The following is a 19,052-nucleotide window of genomic DNA, read 5'->3' on the forward strand; positions in this document are numbered from 1 at the left end:
GCATATGTCTTCACAATTGCACCTGTTACCAACATGCAAAGGAAAAACAATTATGTCCAGCTTCTACATGTAATATCTCTTTTTTAATTTTAAAAATACTAAATTCCAAAAAGAATGGTACAAGAATTTCCCTTTACATTCTGTGTTACTAAAGCACACTGTGTGCATCCTTCAATACCAACAAACATATTGAAATGATTTCCTTCATCCTAAAACATTTGCAAAATCAATTTTTTAAATATTTGAAATCATGTGTTATTTACTCGCTTGCAGTCTTCTTCTTACTTACCTTTGTTGCTTGTTACTGCCACTAACTGTCAGTGGAATAACATAAAACCTTTTGCAGAATTGTTTATCAGTTTGTTTGCATTGTTTCTATGATTGCCTTCATGCATGTGTGTGATGCAAATATAACAGGGTCCCCCTCCTAAAAACATTGCTCCATAGCACTACTAGTGGTTGTTCTTCAACTTATTATATTGCTCAAGTTTTCATAAGTACCATAAATATGTTTCACTGTATCTAAGAAAGGCCTTATGAAGCAGATTTCTCTTTGTAGCCCGCCTTGGCTTTCCTAGAGCAAACAGATGAAGCCACAAGACAAATTGTGAACAGTGAACAAAAGCATGGCAAATAGACAATGGCCTAGTGTTCTCAAGATAACACTATCAAACATCAAATTCTTTAACTCCTCCGAGCTTCTTTATCTGTGCATGAACAAGCTACATTTATCATGTGCTTTCTGTAACAAAGGTTTGGCATGTTCCAACCAGACGTTCAATCTCATACATTTTTGGACCACACAAAGACCAGCTGTCAGTCTGCTGATAGTGCTTAAGGATAAGAAGTCATAATTTTCTTCATGCGTACAACAAATCAGGCAGTCAGGTAATGACTCAAATATGTGGAAAAAGAATGAAAGCATCTCTAGGACCCCCCAAAAAAGGAAATCTTGTAGTTGCTTTTTTACAATGACTTTCTTCTGTACTTCAAAAAAGCATCTCCCTCTATCTGGATATCATTTTCATTTTTCTGTGTAAGTGCTCCCTTGGCTTAGATAGGCTGAATAGCTCCAAACATGCCCTATTGAAAAGATATTTTTCTATCTAGTGTTTTTCCTCTTGTGTTTAATTTTGCTTGATACTGTGCTGCTGTGTGTTTTGTGCGTAACTGAAGATTTATATAGCTCATAATCTGTTGTCCTTTGAGGAAAAACTTGATAATGGCTCACAAATCCGAGCTCTGAATATATTTATCTGGACTTTGAAAGGAATTTCCACTTGATCATTCAACATTTTTAAAGCCAGTTCATAAACCAACAACAACAGGATATGGTGGCAGTATAAATAGTTTCGTATAATGTAATTTCTGTTCAGATTTATAAATTTTACCATCAGGGATGCAATAAGAGGTTTTCACCGTGGATGTCACTTTTTTTTTTTTTTTTTTTTCAGACAGGAAGCGAATATGAACAAGAAATAAACATGGCGGCTCGCAGTGTGTTGATGTCTATTTGGACCTCGTTTACGGGTTTAAAATTAGGCGTCACAAGCACCAGATTGAGTGCTTTTCAAAGGATAAATGTTCCTCAGCTCCCTACTTTAACCATTCAGAGTAGAGGAGTCCGCCAAGGTGAGACTTCCTTGCAAGCGTTATGATTTTAGTCTATCAATGTCAGAACAACTAGCTAGGATGCTAACATAAAAGGCACTCTTTGAGTTATCTCAGCAGTTATTTCATCATATGAACATCTGAACACAACATGCACCTCCAAGAAAATACCGCGTTATCTTAGGATTTTCGAAAACTTAAAAAAATACTAACAATAACTATTAATTTCAGAAAATAGCTTCAACGTTATGATAAGCCATGCTTTCATGGAGGTGGTCCTCTGTGGAGAGCTTTTCTTTTAGTGTGTTAAGGCAGAAATGTGACTATGAGCAAAGGCACATTTTAATATTAATTAAAATACACGTTTTAAAAGCTCGTCGTACCAGAGTTCGTTTTAATTATTCCGTTGTATCCATCCTAGTCCTGACTTTACATAAGCTGGCGTGTTATATGCGATAGTATTAAACAATTTGTACAGAACGTGATTATTTATCTAAAGTCAACAAATATATTTGTGGCATAACTGGAAAAAGCTAAATAGGTATCAGTTGTAGTTTCAGTTATGCAATGTTTGAGTCAAGATTACTGTATGGAAACACCGTATGTTGTAACGTTTGATTTAGTTATAATAGGAGAGAAGTTATTTGTTTTTTATTGGCTGTTAAATTAATTGTAAGAAATGGTTGTCACTTGGACCATAATCTGCAAATATGTCTCTCAACAATTGGGAAAAAAAGTTGCTATTGGCTTAACATCAGTCTGTATTTGTGTTACAGTGGTGGAGAAGCAAGAGGACAAAACAACAATGGTAAGTAAAATCATACTGCAAAGTGAAATTGATTGAAATTGATACTCTCCTTGCAGTCTCTCTCTCTGTGGTGTTTTGGTTGTTAGATATTCATATAACCCTTAATCACTTTTTTTTTGTTATAAAGATCCACTGTTTTGATGAAGTTTACAGTTAGAAAAGCTCTGTGGGCTGTTTTTGATGCACCATGACAATCAAACATCACGTTATTAAGCCATTTTAATGAATTCTGAAGTAGTGGTGAGCACTGGCCAAGCGGCAATGATACATCATAGTAAACTATTTCTGAAATCCTTAATTGCTGTGACTTGTATTACATAAGTCTGTTTTCTTAAAAAAAAAACCTCCACTGCTTTGTCATACACACTTATGTAATAGCAAGTACGCCAATAAATTCTCACTTGCCTGGAGCCTTTCATCTGCAGAGCAGGGCTTGTCAGGTTCAAGCAGTGTTGTGCAGTATATCACAGCATTGACATTTTAACCCTAGGGGGTTGATTGCATCATTGTAACCTTGAGAGCACAGAAGCACAGAAGCATAAGTTTCATCTTGTTTTCCAGAGGAGAGGCACTGTCAGGTGTGACGAAATGAAATACAACCACAACAACTGCTTTGATCTGAATCCACATACCCCATCGTTAGACATCACAGTTGGGGAGAGGGATGCATTCTTTCTTTCTTGGCACTTGTAAATATTCAGTGAACCTGACAAGGAACTTACCATAGCTTATTATTAGACTAATTATAGTAGTGTTTCTCTTTCAAGATTGAGGGACAAATCCTGGATGTTCCAGCAGGACCACAACCTCCAAACCCCGAAGCAAAGTGTCCAATCTACAGATGGAACCTGCAGCATAAATACAACTACACGGTAAACATATTCACAAGCATATGATAATCAAATTATCTCAGCCATTATGGAAAGTGTAGCAGCAGTTTAAAATACCTGATTTTTGTCCCTCATTTTTTCATTTAACCTCCTTCAGGATGTCTTATTGCTCAGTCAGTTTATCAGGTCAGATGGAGGGATGTTGCCCAGGAGAATCACTGGTCTCTGTCCACAGGAACATCGCAAGATTGCCATTTGTGTGCAGATGGCTCACAGAGCAGGTCAGTGTTACTGTCTGCTTCATGTCTGTGTAGCTGCTATGAAGTCTGTATTCTCTTCAAGCTCAAAGTGCTGTTTTGTACCATTGTGCACCAGCCTTACTGATGAGTAATTATGACAGAGTTTCAGACACATCGAAGCTAAATTAATAAGCATATCTATTTTTCTCCTCTCTGTTCAAGGTCTGCTTCCTGACCACAAACCCAAACTTCCAGAGGGCCATGTCCCAAAGAGACTCAAGCCACAACTGAACAGGTGATGTATACAGGTCGATTTGCTTGTGTGTGTTTTTCAGCATCTGTCTGGATGGGTCCCAGTGCAAATCAGACTTTGAATAATTTTTTCTTCCATGGCTGCTTTTTGTTGTACAGATACCTGACTCGCTGGTCTATTAAATCAGTGAAACCCATCTATAAAGCAGGACTGAAGTGGTGTAAGAAACGCATGTCTGTTGGCCACCCGGCACTCAAGAACAATGTGCGTTACAGCGTCAAGCCTCTTTACATCAAACACTGAAGGACAGTACAGCGACCCTTTATGCAAGGATGCAGTGGGTTTTCACATCTTTTAACTAGATTTGTGTAATTTACCGACTGTTGTCATACTGCCCTGGGAAAAGCTTCAACCATCTGTATTTATTCCATCTTTTGTTTAAGTTGCATCATGATTTAAATTAATCATGCTCAGCACCACCCAGAAACATCTATTCTGTCTCTGTTGGTTTTCAAAAGGACTTTGAAGTCAACACACTGACAACTTAATGTGAACAACTGGGTCAGTGTTACACTTTCAATGTAGGTGGCATGTTGACAGTGGATACTCAAGGCAACACAGATGTGCAAATAAAATGTCTGACTCAGCCTCTCAACGTGTTTACTGTAGAGAAAATGCTTTTGTGCATGAGGACTAAAAGGAACAAAAAGCCCACACTGCATGACTATTGCTTAAATTTTTCTTTTTAAATTTTTGGATGAGTATATATTGCATTGTAGGAGTGTTGCTGGCTTTAATATTTTGGTTTTGTGACATAGTATTAACAAAGAAAACATGTAGCTTCAAATAAGTCAATAAGATATCTCTTTTTATAGCATGAAGGGAAGGTCCAAATTCTTGGTCCCATCACCGATGTAAATGTATCCGTGCTGTGGCGTCATTGGCACATGGTAGAAGGTCAGGCCAAGCCACAACAGGCTGCGAAGTACACATGCTCTGCTGGCACATTCAAACTGGAGACTCCATGACCCTACACACAAACAGAAGACTTGTGAACAACAGGCTGCCACGTCCTGTTCTCTGGCCACAGAGGAATTCAGTAATCGTTGGTTATCATTCCGCTAACATCATGTTCACATGGTAGAGATGACCAAGAGATGCTCCCTTTGTGCTTTTGATATCTACAGTGTAACCCATTTCTCAGTATTTTCGGGTGTGACTGTGAACCTAAAACCTAGGGAACTGAGAACAAGAGCTGGATCAGCTACTATGTAAACAAAAGCCATTTGATTGATTCCATTACGCAAAAGGGAGAAGATTCCAATAAATAAGATACTTGTTTCACCACTTTTGTCTGTAAACTTATCTGAGAAAGCATGACACAACCAAGAATAAAAGTGATTTATAAGTTTGGTATGTGACATGTAACATCCATTTTAAAGCTGCTGTTGTGAGGTAGTTAAAGCTGTCAATCAGGAGCTGGAAACATGTTGCAGGATTGCTGTGGAAAAACAGCCCAGTTTGGGGTCTAAGACAAACACCTATCTTTCGGTTGGAGGTACATTATATGGGCAGTGCTGTGGTTGCACTCTCGCCTCAGCTACTGTACAACCCTAAATCAGAAAAAGTTAGGTCTGTAAAATCAAAACTGAAAATAGTGATTTGTAAATCCTGTGTTCTGTAATACATTGAAAACAATACAGCAGCACATTTTTTGATGTGATACCTCATCAATTTTACACTTTGTTCAAAATAAACATTTCAATTCTGGTGCCTACAACACATTATACACACACACACACGTTGGAACGGTTGCATTTCAGGGCTAATAATGAGGTAAAACGACGAAATAATTCCATTTGAAAAAGGTCACGTCACACAGGTGACTGCAATCACAATTTGGTACAAAAGTGGCATCCAGGCCTTTAGGAGCTCAGATGGGCTGAGGATCTCCAGTTTGCCAACATATGCATGAGAAAATTAAAATGTTAAAAAAAAAAAAAAATGATGTTCCTCAAAGAAAGATACAGTAGGAAGGGATTTGGATACGTCACCCTCTATGGTGCATAACATCATTAATTCAGAGCCCTATGTCAACAGTGTCCAGAAGCGCAGTTGACTGCTCTGGGCTTGAAGGCATGTGGGATGGACCATCACAAAGTGGAAACGTGTACTGTGGTCAGACTAACCACTATTTCAGGTCTTCTTGGAAGGAAAAGGGTGCAAGTGCTGGACTGGCCTGTCCCCAGTAGAGAATATGTGGCACATTTTGAAATGCAAGTTGTGTCAATGAAGACCCAGGACTGTTGCACACCTTAAGACTTGGGACAAAATGACGCCTGACATATTTAACTACTTCGTGTCCTCAGTCTCTAAACATCTTTTAAGTGTCGTGAAAAGAAACAGCAACATCACACCATGGTAAGTGCTTTACTGTCCCAACTTTTTTTTCTTTTGACTGTGTTCCAGGCATCAAAATTGAAGTGTGCTTATTTTGAATAAAGAATAAAATTAATGCGGTATCGCATCAAACAGTATGCTGCTGCCTTGTTTTCAGTGTGCAATACACATGATTTACAAATCACTATTTTCAGTTTCAATTTTACATACTGTCCCAATGGTTTCTGATTTGGGGTTGTACAAGGGTACAGGTTCAAACTAACAAACCACAGGACACACAAGAATTTCATACAGCCAAGGGGGAAACACATGAAACACAATCATTCGAGGATGCCTCACGTATACAGAGTCTTCTTATGTTCCATCTCATCTTCTATTCCCTGAGCGATAAAATCATCTTTAATCCCAATACTCTGCCCCAAAACAAGATTCGATGGAATTTGTAGTTTTTCCCTTCAGAATCACCAAGAAAGTCTGCAGAGCAGTCCTTTGCTCAGCGTTTAAAGTATGCCCGCTCCCGGCGACGAGCTCCAAATAAGTCCATTGTTTATGAAATTAACAATTTCAGTGTAGCAGCCAACCACAGCCTTTGTGTTGAGTTTGCATGTTCTCCCGTTGCCAACCTCTCAGTCTTGTAACTTTTCCATTTCATGCTTTTAACTACCACAAAATGATATATGACAAATCAATATTAAAAGGCAAAAAAAAAAAACACCCTGTGGGAAATTCCCTATCTCCAAAAAGCAAGTCTCCACAAGATCTTTAGCATACTGTGAAAAATCTAGCCTGCTTCTTGGAATGCTATAAAATCTACAACACTTGTGCACTTTGGATAGGCAGTAGCAAGAGAGCTATAATTTGCTTATTTCCTTAAATTAATATTATCCCTTGAATTTTTTTGTATAATTTTCCACATATTTGAGTAATACCATTTATCAGTTTGGTTCCTGGTGGTGGTGGTCTTTTTTTTTTTTTCCTCCAAATCCCAGCAGAGATATTTCTAATTCACCAGAAGTAGTTGGGAAAATTTCCTTTAACTTCTCTCCCTCCTCCAACTTACTCCCAGACAAAAAAAATAAATTCCATCTGGCAGTGTGGCTGACAGAAGGTTTAATTCTTGCTCAACTGACTATTTTACAGTAAAAAATGATTCAGTTGTCTCACTTGGAAGAAACCCCCTTTTGTATAACCATAATTACTATATTAAAGTCCCATTACTTGTATTACAACATAAGGTTTCCAAGTGTCATGCTGTATTACTGGAATCGTAAAGGCCTCATTAACACATTACTTCTGAATATCATGTATCTGTTGTGTTTTTGGGTGCAGATCACAGGACGACCTTCTCTACTGCAGTTTTACTTACAAAACCTGCTAGAGCTCATTGTTTATAAGGTGCCAACTGAGAAGGGTGTTAGTAAAATACCTGCAAAAAATGCTTTAAGATGTATTGCTGTTTTAGTTCTACCTTATGCAATTGTATGTTTTAATGTGACAGTAGACTGAACTTTGTGTTTTCACCTTTAGGAATGTCATCACTCAGAACATCCAGGAAGTCAATAGCTGGGTTCAGTTCACCCATCTCCAGGATGGATTTTTTATTCAGATTCTTTGGTTTGCAGAAGTGAAAGAAACTGTCAAGCTTCCCTGCCTCTGACTGAGACAGACCTGAGGAAAAATGCACGTAGATAAGAAATTCCAACTTTCACAATTTTGAAAAAAGTATTATGAAATATTATCTAAAATGTTGTTTAGCATATCCACTCAGTTAAAATCCAAATCACATTTTAATCATGCTTTATGAAATACCACAGGGTCAATCACATGCAGCAGAAAATGCTAACACTACATAGTGACACAAGCCGACCCATACCACCAAAGGTACGGTTCATCTGGACAAGGCCATGTGGATTCTTGACAAAGGCGCCACGAGGTACCACAGATGCTTCCTCGTCGATCTGATGAACAGTCACTGCTAGTCGGTTCTCCTCTTTGACTTTGGTCTGAAACCATGAACAAATCACTAAGCTGGAATTTCTTGAGATCAGAAAACAAAATCACTGAAACCCCTCAGCTTTGACATCTAAACTGCAAATTTATTTTTCACTAACCCTTCACGTGTACCTTCCTACAGGATTATTTTACAGTCTCATGTTATGATGCAACAGTGAAATGTAAAAACACTTGGGAAGCACATGGTCTTGAGTTTAATCTGACACCCTTCTTTGTTCAGTTTACAACTACCCAGTATTGCTCCTACTTACCACTATCCCCTCCTCTTCAGCTTTATCCCCCTCTCCTTGCTTGTGGATCTCAAGATGCTCATACACATGTGAGGGGTCTCCTATGAAGCGACCCTTTGCAGCTTTGGACACTTGCTCAATCATACTGTCTGTGGCAAGGGGCAACAGGAACCAGTCCATGCAGTTGAAGCTGGAAATAAACCACAGGACACAAACAAGCATATCATACAACAACTGGGGAAAACACTGCATGAAACAGTCACATTTGAGGATGCCTCACCTATACAGATTCTTCTTATCTTCCAGCTCATCTTCTCCTCTTCCCTGAGCAATGAAATAATCTTCCTTTAATCCCAGTATTTTGCCCCAAAACAAGACTCGATGGAACTTGTAGTTTTTCTTCAGAATCACCAAGGAAGTCTGCAGAGCAGTTCTTTGCTCGACGTTTAAAGTATGCCCGCTCCCGGCGACGAGCTCCAAAGAATAGCATAGCGAGTTTGAGTCCATTGTTTATGAATTAAGCGATTTTTATAACGTAGTTATCTGTTTGCTAGCCAATATAACAGCTAAACAAAGCCTCCAAGTACTAGCTCCACTTAGGTTGCTACTGACAACAAGCATTTATGGTCGTCATAGCAACGATACCTCCCCTTTTCCTTTTTTGTGTGTCGTGCCGCCTCTAGATTATATAGGCCTATCCGTGCACTCACTAAATATGATCAAGAAACAAATAAAAAAATTGTTAACAGCTCAGCAGCCGTGTTTGTTTGGGTGTTTATATAAACCAGACATCCGCTAGTGCGGTCTGACCTCATAAATTGTGTCAGCCAGTGCATAAAAGCAGCAGTACGCATGTAGACGGAAAGGAAATCACTATGGCTGTATTCAGTTTGTAATGTCTGTTGTAACATGCGCTGAAAGGGAATGTTGATGTGGAATTCGTGGCATAATTTATTCCGTTTAGCAAGAACGGCTAAGATAAAAACACTTCTCTATTATTGCATCCCGTGTTATCCAGCTCTACCACCAACACTGTCATAACACCAGACAGCTTTTTCATCGCACATGATTCGAAAAGCACAGGTGTTAACTGACATTGTTAATGACGGTTCCATTTGATTTAAGGGTCCCAGTAACCCCTGACAATGAGGACACAGGCATTTCATGCTTTAAATCATGGAACACATAACCTAACTGGAATGCAGCCATGTAATTGAGTATACCTATAATTTCAACGCTCTGTAATTTTGGTCTCTTAAACACATGACGTAGTAACACTTAGACGAACATACAATAAGTATGACAAAAGACACCTGTTGAAAATTGCTGCACCACCGTCACACATATTTTCGTGTTGCATAGAAAAACTGTAGTGCAATAATGTGTAGGCATATTGGCAATATCATAAATCAGAACACAAACTGGTGAGGATCAATCTCTTAGCAGATCTATAATTAACATATCCAAGGAAAACAAAACAGGTGGCAACTAGTAGAAAACCACAAGAACTCAACTAATACGCCTACAGGTCTCCAAGTTGGGTGAAAATATAAACATAATAAAGCAGGAAACAGATCAGCATATACACAGTCTATATAAATTGCCAAGCTGAGGGGCAAGTTCTTAATACATTTTCCCCCACAGCAACCAGAGAGAGTGGGGAAATGTCTTAAAAGAACAAATAAATCAAGTATGAGAGTGGCATGAGCAAACTGACCTCACAGGAGTGAAATAACAAAGGGTAACCACAGACAGAGGAGGGAGCTGGATAGGAGTCCAAAACAAAGAAACCAGATAGAGAACTCAAAATAACAACTGCAAACACCATTCCAAACAGGACAGACTGGCAACTGGCTAAATGGTAGACAGGACTGAGCCAACAAGCAACAGGTGTAATTGATCAAGGTTAATCCATGGCCAGAGTAAAGCTGGGGCAGTTGAGATAGCACGAGACAGGAATTATCTTAATAAAAGTCCAAAACAGGAAGTCTATGGGGATAATGACAGTCCTTCTACACTACACGATTATTAAAATATTTCAATGTAGTTTATGGAATCACTTCGTGATTTTCTTTCTAAAGAGGAAAACCCCACATTGTTGAGCTTTTTCAGTCTCCCTGTTTCACCCATGTAGCTTGTGACAGATAGTGAGGGGAGCATGAAAAGAAAGGGATGGACCAAAGTGTCTGGCAGTTTTAGTATTTGGAAGACAGAATCAAGGCCGTTGCACAGCTGGCAAGATGCATACTTAGATACCACTACTATGACTGCATGACACATGGGAATAGGAGTGAATAATATTTGGAAACCATCTTAGCATGCATTTCCCATCTACACCCAGTCACTGTTTGTTTTTGTCAGCATATTATGGAATAGAAAAGTGTTCTATCCATGTAAGCAAGAGGCTAATTTGATACAGTATGTTCTCCCATGGCCTTAATTCAAAGTAACTTACCAGCTTGTGACATAAAACTCCCAGCACACAGCCTTCTTTGGGCTTACTGCAATTTCATGAACAGGATTTAGGGCCAGAAAATGAGTCACAGTGTGTGTGTGTGTGTGTGTGTGTGTGTGTGTGTTGTAGCGTCGAGGCTATAAAGGTAACTTGGCTATAGAAACATGATCTAGCATGGAAGAGGAGGAAAGGGTCTGGGTCATTGTGCTAAATATACTGTTTGCAGTTGGTTGTTTTATCTGTGTTTCACAGCCAAACCTGTTTGTTTTTCAAGGCTGATGTAGCAGAGTTTATTTTGATAGTGTCAAAAAGCACTACAAGTGGCAACTGGCCTTGCTTGAGGTTCTTGAAGACATTTCACCTCTCATCTGAGAAGCTTCCAGTTTTGAGTGCCCCAGGTTTTTTGACTGGGGCACTCAGACTGAGAATCTCCACAAACATACAGTATTTTGATAGTGGAATGCCTCTGTCCGAAATGCATACAATGTGACTTGGTGTAAACTTTATAAAAAAACATCTAATAGGGCAAAAAGAAAAATCTCCTTGATTCATATATTTTCAGTAGTTCATTTATGGTGTCAATCACTCATTCCAGTCACAAATGTCCTTCACGTTTTACAGTCAGCTGTCTGCAATCTGATCTTTAAATGTCTTTATTTTTATAAAATTTTGTTTTTATAAAATTGTTTTGTAAAATTTCTTCTTCCTTCTGCACTAGCATCTTGAACTTGTGGATCTTCTACCTATCTGCATGAGCCTGCATTTTATTAAATCACTTTAATGTACTTAAAGTGTCAGAACTTTCCTCAGTTGTCATTTTAGATCTTTATAAATATTTTTATTCATTACCAGATGGTTGATTTTAGGCAAAAACGTAATGCTGAAATCACACTCTTTGCAGCATATGGAGCAAATCCTGTTTAAAAGACACTACATGGACTTTGACTGTTTGGCTTATCCTGGCTGAGATCCAGCAGTCTTAGCCAGTGTAAGCAGTGTGAAGTTGGCTTAAATTGCACATAGAAAAACATAATTGGCTACTGTCCAACAAATGATTTTGAACATACTGCCAGTATTGGGGTAAACTTGTTCTTAGTAATCATATTTTGGTCTGTCACCTTGCTGGAAAGTCTTGGCTTACACCAAGTTAATTGTTACCAGGCAATTTATGACCCTGAAATCTAAATATTATATGTGTGGGTTTCTGAGGTGGGAATTTACAAGTGAGAACAAACAATAGTGGCAGGGGGGGGGCATTCCCACTGAATTTGTCTTCACATGCATATGAGGTTCATATGAAATGAAGCATATTTATTATTCTGCTGCAGCCATATCAGAGCAGTATTAGGTTACTGATAATGCAAGTTTCCTGCTGCTGCCACATTCAGCCAATTTAATGTGAAACAGCCACAGCAGGAAATGAGGAATAGATGCATGCAAATTTCATGTGAATCCCTTGGCCATGAAAAATTGCATAAACAGTTTTAAAAATTTGGTTTGAGTTTGTGAAAATTTTAAGGGCTATAACTTTCAGAACCAGAAAAACACACATGCAGGTTTTCTAATAATTTCTGTAGTCTATGAATTGCCACGTTTGCCTATTCCCATACCACACTCCACACTCCACCTCCAGAGCTCTGTCTGTTGGCTGTAATAGTTCAAACAAAAGGACCTCGGTTTGGAGTCACATGCTTGATCAGCAGTGGTGATTTCAGCTGCCTGGCCCTGTGCCCTGCTGGATAATGTAGTCCACCAACAGGAAGGGAGGGGAGAGTGGGGTGACTTCTCCTCAGAGTACCCCATACAGAAGAGAACGCACAAGTACAACCCCTCACCAACACTCCCACTCATTCACACAGACAAACACACTTTGAGCTTGTTGCTTTGGATGCCACCTCTATAGAGTTGGCAGTCTGGGTGGAAGTTTTAGAGTTGGAAGCCATAGTGTGACTGAGACACACACACACACACACACACACACCCCTGGCTGTTTACCACTTGACTGGGAAGGAAGTAATATTTGGAATGAAGCAGTCCGTTTCTGTCCTGGTCCCTGCTGCTCTGGGAAACTCACCTCCCAGGCGACCAGCGTTGCCATGGCTTTAATCCTGACAGACAAAAGATGGGAGTGCCACAGAGCATGATGCTGCCAGACCCTCTCATTGGTTGGCACAATCCCACGCGATGCTGTGATTGGCCAGGGCCATGTTTATATACAAATTAGAGCAGTCAGAGGTCACATCCATCGATCTTGGTGGTGATGTGAAGGAAACATGACCCCAAAACCTCAGAACTCTAAATGGCTTTAATTCCTGTTTTATACTCACACGCTCTCTCTCTCTCTCTCTCTCACACACACACACACACACACACACACACACACATACACACTACAGCCCCTTCTAAAGTTCAGTGGCCTGGGAGTGCCGATTTAAGTGAATACTGAGAGAGAGGGAGTGAACTGACCAAATAATGGTGTCTGTGGTGCACAAAAGCACAGACAACAACAATACCAAGAATGCATCTAGAGCACGGAATTCACTAGGTTGCACTCTACACACACAAAAAAAGGTTTAGATTAACATTCAATTAACGTTTTTATCTGGACAAGGCATGTTTTCTTTCTCATTTGACCTGGGGTGCCAACAAACTACTCAAAACCAATCATTATTATTATAATCAATAAGTTTGATCTGTACACCTCAAAACTTATTATCATTCCTTAATAACATCCTCATTCTGTGTTCTGTATCTGTTTAGTATCCACATTTTCTGCCTTTCCTCTTAAATCAAAAATAGGCTAGGTTAATATATCAGTATACGTATATGTCATCTAATCAGTTACAAGAAATTACAGTAAAAAAATTCCAAAGATAATTTGAAACTCAAATTTTACCCACCTGAGCGCAATGGTACTTTTCCAACTGGAAAACGCTCTGCTTATCAAGTCATTTAAATGACTCGTTGGAAGTGACAGTGGTGCGGTGGGTAGAGCAGCCGTCTCCCACCCAGAAGGTTGAAGGTTCGAATCTCAGTGCCTGCAGTCCACATGTTGAAGTGTCCTTGGGCAAGACAGTTAGATGTTAGAGCATCAGTTGAGTTGGTGCCACAGATGGCTGCCATCGGTTCTGTATCGAAAACAAATTCCTTGTGTGTAACATACTTGGCCAAATAAAGGTGATTATCCTTACGTTATGTATTATATCATAAATTTAAAAATAAGTTGCGATTTTACATTGGTTTATTTGTTGGGCTGTAGCTTCATATTTACTGTGTGTGTGACAGTGGTATCAATGTTCTCTTGACAAGAACATCAACAATATTCCTTTAAAACACAAATAATATACAGATCTGTAATTTCATAAAAAATTCCCATAACCATATAATTTTGCATGTACACTTGGACAATGTTCAGATATTACATTTCCAATCAGCTCAGTTAAATTGCTAGAATAAGCTGGAGTCATATCACTGCACAGTAGGTCAGATAAACATGAGGAAAAAAAAAACAAGGAAATTTATTTATAGGCAAGGATATAGTTCTAATGAATGTGCATTTACCTGACTTTAAAATGAATGTTTCATTAGGTAATTGCCTTTTTTTCTATAATTAGTACCAAATTACATACCTTACTTTTCCCTCAGGAAATGTCTTTGAAATTGTTAGAAAATTATAGCCCCCCAAAAATAAAGTGTCAAACTAATTTAAAGCATAACTTTCAAAAGTATTTGTATGCTATGTGTTTCTGTTAAAAATACTTTTTGTAGGTAGTGGCTCTATATGAGGAGCTAAGGAGAGAAAATGTTTTAGAAAGAGTGAGTCATGTGTGTGGGTTAGAAGACTTAGGTGATCAAATGCAGAGCACTGAAAGTTTGTGCAGTATCTTCCATCAACAACATGAAGATCCATGCAAGCTGTGTGAATATGTGTTGCCCCAAACCGCTCCAAGTTTGCATGCATCTGACTCAAACTGCAGATGAGATTTTCACACACCCATCGCTAGAAGCCAACAACCATGTGTGCTGAAACCGAGCCAGTGAGTTTGTGCTGTTGGGTCAAACTTCTGACATAAACTGCTTCTCAGTCTCCTGCTGCTTTCGTGTTCACTTTGCTCTTGCTCCACTGAGCTAGCAGAAGACAAGCCTCTCCAGCAGTGAGCATGCATTAAACACACATTAAATAGACACAACCCACAGACAGAATATCAGGTGTCTCACATCAAACTCTGATCTCTTTCCCAGCTCATCCTCAGAGCCGTGGGAGAAGTATATCTGCAAGTTATTAGTGCCCCCGCATTCTGGCTCTGCACGGCTTTCTCATGTGACTTTGTCTGTTCAAAGTAGTCTCTAATCTCTTTACACAAGAGTAATTTCTACACGATGATTATACTTTCGTTAAAAACCAAACTATATCACTTTCAGCATACTGGAGCTCATTTAGCACCGAGAGCCGTCTTTGTTGCTTAATCTCACACAGTGGAAAAAAATACTTGAGCAAGCATAAACAAGTGAGAGGTTGTTTTGTAATACTTCATCTTTGTTCAGCATTAGGGGTAAAAGCACAGTCAATAACCTTCATACACAAAGTTTATAGTGCTCTAAAAAAAGATTAAATAAGTGTCTCTTCTCTGTAAACAATCCTTAAACTTTGTGTGACCACTGACTAAATATCCAGTTATTACTAGTAGGTAATATGTCATAAGGGGTGAAACTGGGTTCATGAACTACTCCCCTGCCTATGTTTCTGATTTTTTAAGTGTTGTGAGGTTTCATTACAGTACATTCATCCTCACCCAACAGCAACTCCTCCCCAACCATATCTTAGCACTTCATTACCCATATTTAACAACTGTACTAACCACTACAGCATCCCAAAAGCTCTTACATGACAATAGAGGTCTTTCTTGGCTGAAGCAGGTACTGTGGTGAGAAAGGGGAAAAGAGGAAGTGAATGGAAAGGGAACAGAAAGGGAGACAACAGTGAAAGATCAGGTGACAAGGTGGAGCTACTGGAACTGCTGCCCTATAAACTGGCTCATACCAGTGTCAGAGCAAGTTATAAATCCTCAAAGCAACTGGGCATTTGTCCTTTTCCCCTGCTGTATGAATATTTCAAAGGTTAAGCTACCCCACTGCAGCTCAACAGTGCCCTCCGATGACAACACACACCACTAACTTTATAGTTGTTGCTGCTTGTAATTAACTCCAAGTTAATTGTGTTTAATATTCAAATGTGTTTCACCATATACAGAGTTAAGGCTGATTTTCTGTTCAATTTTCTGCTTAATCAACCACTGAACATTTACAGGTTTACATTTAGGATTGAATTGTTAAAATGCACATTTTTAAGAAAAGCTGCAAAAACATAATTAAAGACAAATAAACATTGACCTGTTTAAAACATCCCTTCATTCCTGGTACAGCCTCATTTTCTTACCTTAAAAAAAAACAAAAAAAAAAACAAACAATCCTAAGAAAACAAATATAACCATTGAAATGTATGAACTAAACAAGAAAGTTTTTGGCTACAAAACTCCAGCAGTATTGGAATAAATGTTTGTTCTGTGGTTTAAATACAAAAGTAGAAACATTAACTTCTTCTTAGAAAACACAAAACAGGGCCCTCTTAATTCAACAAGTGAATTATTAACATTTGACAGTTAGTCCCTTGGCAGCCGTTTGCTGGAAACAAAAGGCACTGAAGAAAAGTTAAGGCAACATCTGGATAGCAGGAAGCCCTGTCTGTCCACTTCTCTGGCGTCAGCAAAGCTGCACTGATCAACTTGATCAGTGCAGCTCTCTGGCATCAGCGGAGCTGGACTGATTGACTTGCTACACAATTACCTTCACTGCATATTTAGCACCAACGTGTGCAAGAACTGAAATTCATTATTCTTCTGGTAACATCATGATGTGATTAAAATGGCACACTTTGGCTAAACATTGCTTGATGACTTGGTCCTTATCAGAAGGCCTCTGAAACAAAACAAAAAAACATATAACTGTGCTTTATGAATAAAAGTCAAGACTTGGCATGTTTTACAACATGTGTACTATGCTGGTCAAGTGATCCAAATATCAGATAAATTCCTACTGACCTTCTTTCCCGTAGAAAGCATTTAGGTTTAACAAACTGTCCTCACTGAGACTTTAAACTCATCTCTCCTACGATAAGGAAGTTGGACTAGTGTAAAACTGCACAGTGTTGGTCTTTTGAACCCGCTGCATTTTTTTCTTGTAGCATCTGGAGATTTTCTCTCAGTGGGATAGGCCTGAATGCAAACTTTGACCTCAGTACTTATGCTGTTGTAAAAGACGCAGATTTACAAGTGTCGAGGGAATCCTGACTCCAAACCTTTGACTCTGTGCTGAAATACACTGATTCAGCCATCTGACATGCTTTCATCCATTGGGCTAAAGCTAGAGGCTGGACAGTCCTGTGTAGAGCCGTACGACTGCTGAACTGCCGATTCAGACCCCTGAGTGGCGTTGGCAGGTGATTTGGGATTAAGCACTCTGGGAACGTAGACCTGCAATTATACAGTATGAAGGAGAGAGATGAGCTCTGAAAACAAATCAAAGGGGCTCTTAAGGGTGTTTCTCAAAATTCATTTTATTTGTAGTCTTTTACTCTCCCTGATGCGTTTCATGCAGTATTGCATGTAATGGCCAAAGTAGCACTTTGACACAAAAGAACGCTGTTTATAACACTGACCTAGTATTCTTCCATTTCATTTCATTACCTAGTTTGTAGTGTTAAAGTTGTTGGCATTTCTGTAGCCAAAGTAATTAATCATTACTTCTGAAAAGCAAGTATAATAACATAAGATAATAAATAGCACAAATTAATGTACAGCAAATTTACCATAAACTCAGGCCTTTTCTAAATATGTCTGATCTTTCTATTCACACTAGAGAATTTGTTAGAGAACAAGTACTGTACCATGGTGTTTTCTTCTACTCCCTCTGCTGGATCCTTATCCTCCTCTTTCACCTTCAGAAGAACACAAACTATATGAGGGCTCAGTGTGAAGGATGACAAGCGTATGCAAATACAAGCAAATGCTTACCGCATAGTTGTCTGGACTGAGGTACTTGAAATGGCCGAAGCAGGTGTAGCTGACAGAGATGAAGATGGTGATACAAAGGATCACCAGGGTGAAAAGAGATGTGGCAGTCCAGAAACCTGAAAACACCACACAAGCACCCACATAGATAGTTTTAACTGTGACATGGAGATGTTTACCAAGTTGTGACTAATTCTCCTGAGTGAATCTCAGGTACTTTGTCGCTGTTATCTTTTTCCAAGTTAATCCCACTCTTTTTTCTTACCTGTTCTGAGGACAGAGAAGAAGTAAAGCCATATTAGGCAGATAATGGGTGCAGCTAGAGCTTGATTGACAGCTTCCAGGTGGACCTGGCGGTCTAGGCGAGTCGGCAAGTAGGCAAAGTACAGGTTGTGTTTGTCCACCATGTGCTTCAGTAGCATGTACACAAAACCTGATGGGGTCAGACATGCACATCACAGCCATTAGAAACCCCAACAGGGAAGTGACTGGGAATATGTTGTATGAATAAAAGGACACTGAGGTCTCTGGCAAAGTCGAACAGAACACAGTAACCAAGAGAATGGCAAATATGTGTTAAATGAGCAAATGTGTTGAGTGTGTGTGAATGCATGCTTGTGCACAGACCTCCTAACTACTCACCAAAAGGCACAATAATAGGACAAATGATGCTGTAAGCCATAATGACAGTGAACACACAGAGGGTCCATCCATACACAGCTCCATATTCAAATTCATAGGCCTGGTTCTGCAAACAGGAGTTAAACATTTACTTATAAATGCTGAGATGAGGCCAGGAATATCCTATTGTTCTTGTTTCAATTTTCATAGACTTGAGTTTACAGGAAATGACATCACTGCCTAAATCTGTTTGGTTAGAAAATCAACACATCCTTCTTTGGCCAGAGCGCTTAATATATTTATAGTACACGCTGTTCATCTCCTTACAGGGCTGTTTGCATCGTTTATACTGCATAGCCTGGAACATGTGACCAAAGACTTTTTTATACATCTTAATGAAGAAAGTCCATTATAGAAGCAGTGGCTATTTCTAGTACAATGAATGTGACACAGGATCCAAACAGTGAACGATAGCAAAACACCAAAATCCTTCTAACATTACATTTTGTCCAGAGTATAAAGTAT

The 19,052-nt window shown here is 39.1% G+C and overlaps 3 protein-coding genes across 6 annotated transcripts in view; 1 reads left to right on the forward strand and 2 right to left on the reverse strand.

Moving 5' to 3' along the window:
* Nucleotides 1–1,457: 1,457 nt before the first annotated feature.
* Nucleotides 1,458–4,388, forward strand: mrps18a (mitochondrial ribosomal protein S18A). The gene is made up of 6 exons (XM_020623684.1): nucleotides 1,458–1,632; nucleotides 2,388–2,419; nucleotides 3,187–3,291; nucleotides 3,407–3,530; nucleotides 3,711–3,783; nucleotides 3,900–4,388. The coding sequence occupies exons 1-6, from the start codon at nucleotides 1,485–1,487 to the stop codon at nucleotides 4,042–4,044; spliced, it is 627 nt and encodes a 208-aa protein (XP_020479340.1). The 5' UTR covers nucleotides 1,458–1,484; the 3' UTR covers nucleotides 4,045–4,388.
* Nucleotides 4,389–4,489: 101 nt separating this feature from the next.
* On the reverse strand, nucleotides 4,490–10,245 carry rsph9 (radial spoke head component 9). 3 transcript variants are annotated; one of them, XM_020623681.1, is made up of 6 exons: nucleotides 10,102–10,245; nucleotides 8,665–8,858; nucleotides 8,406–8,574; nucleotides 8,015–8,144; nucleotides 7,663–7,809; nucleotides 4,490–4,771 (listed from the first exon to the last, which is right to left on the reverse strand). In XM_020623681.1, the coding sequence occupies exons 1-6, from the start codon at nucleotides 10,210–10,212 to the stop codon at nucleotides 4,611–4,613; spliced, it is 912 nt and encodes a 303-aa protein (XP_020479337.1). In that variant the 5' UTR covers nucleotides 10,213–10,245; the 3' UTR covers nucleotides 4,490–4,610. The 3 variants fall into 3 exon arrangements, with proteins under 3 accessions (XP_020479337.1, XP_020479339.1, XP_020479338.1); XM_020623683.1 differs by having other exon boundaries at nucleotides 8,665–8,708; nucleotides 10,102–10,243; XM_020623682.1 differs by lacking the exon at nucleotides 10,102–10,245 and having other exon boundaries at nucleotides 8,665–9,228.
* Nucleotides 10,246–16,092: 5,847 nt separating this feature from the next.
* Nucleotides 16,093–19,052, reverse strand: part of tmem63a (transmembrane protein 63A) — a 14,304-nt gene continuing 11,344 nt past the window's right edge. The window contains exons 19-24 of one of the 2 annotated variants that reach the window (XM_020623676.1): nucleotides 18,549–18,654; nucleotides 18,172–18,339; nucleotides 17,910–18,025; nucleotides 17,783–17,833; nucleotides 17,195–17,369; nucleotides 16,093–16,815 (exon numbers count right to left, since the gene is read on the reverse strand). In XM_020623676.1, the coding sequence (XP_020479332.1) occupies nucleotides 17,223–17,369; nucleotides 17,783–17,833; nucleotides 17,910–18,025; nucleotides 18,172–18,339; nucleotides 18,549–18,654 (588 nt within the window). In that variant the 3' untranslated portion in view covers nucleotides 16,093–16,815; nucleotides 17,195–17,222. Of the gene's footprint in view, nucleotides 17,370–17,782; nucleotides 17,834–17,909; nucleotides 18,026–18,171; nucleotides 18,340–18,548; nucleotides 18,655–19,052 lie in introns of both variants that reach the window. The other variant, XM_020623675.1, reaches the window with a different exon arrangement.

The sequence above is a fragment of the Monopterus albus genome, unplaced genomic scaffold (assembly GCF_001952655.1).
Source record: "Monopterus albus unplaced genomic scaffold, M_albus_1.0 scaffold307.1, whole genome shotgun sequence".
NCBI classification, from domain to species: domain Eukaryota; kingdom Metazoa; phylum Chordata; class Actinopteri; order Synbranchiformes; family Synbranchidae; genus Monopterus; species Monopterus albus.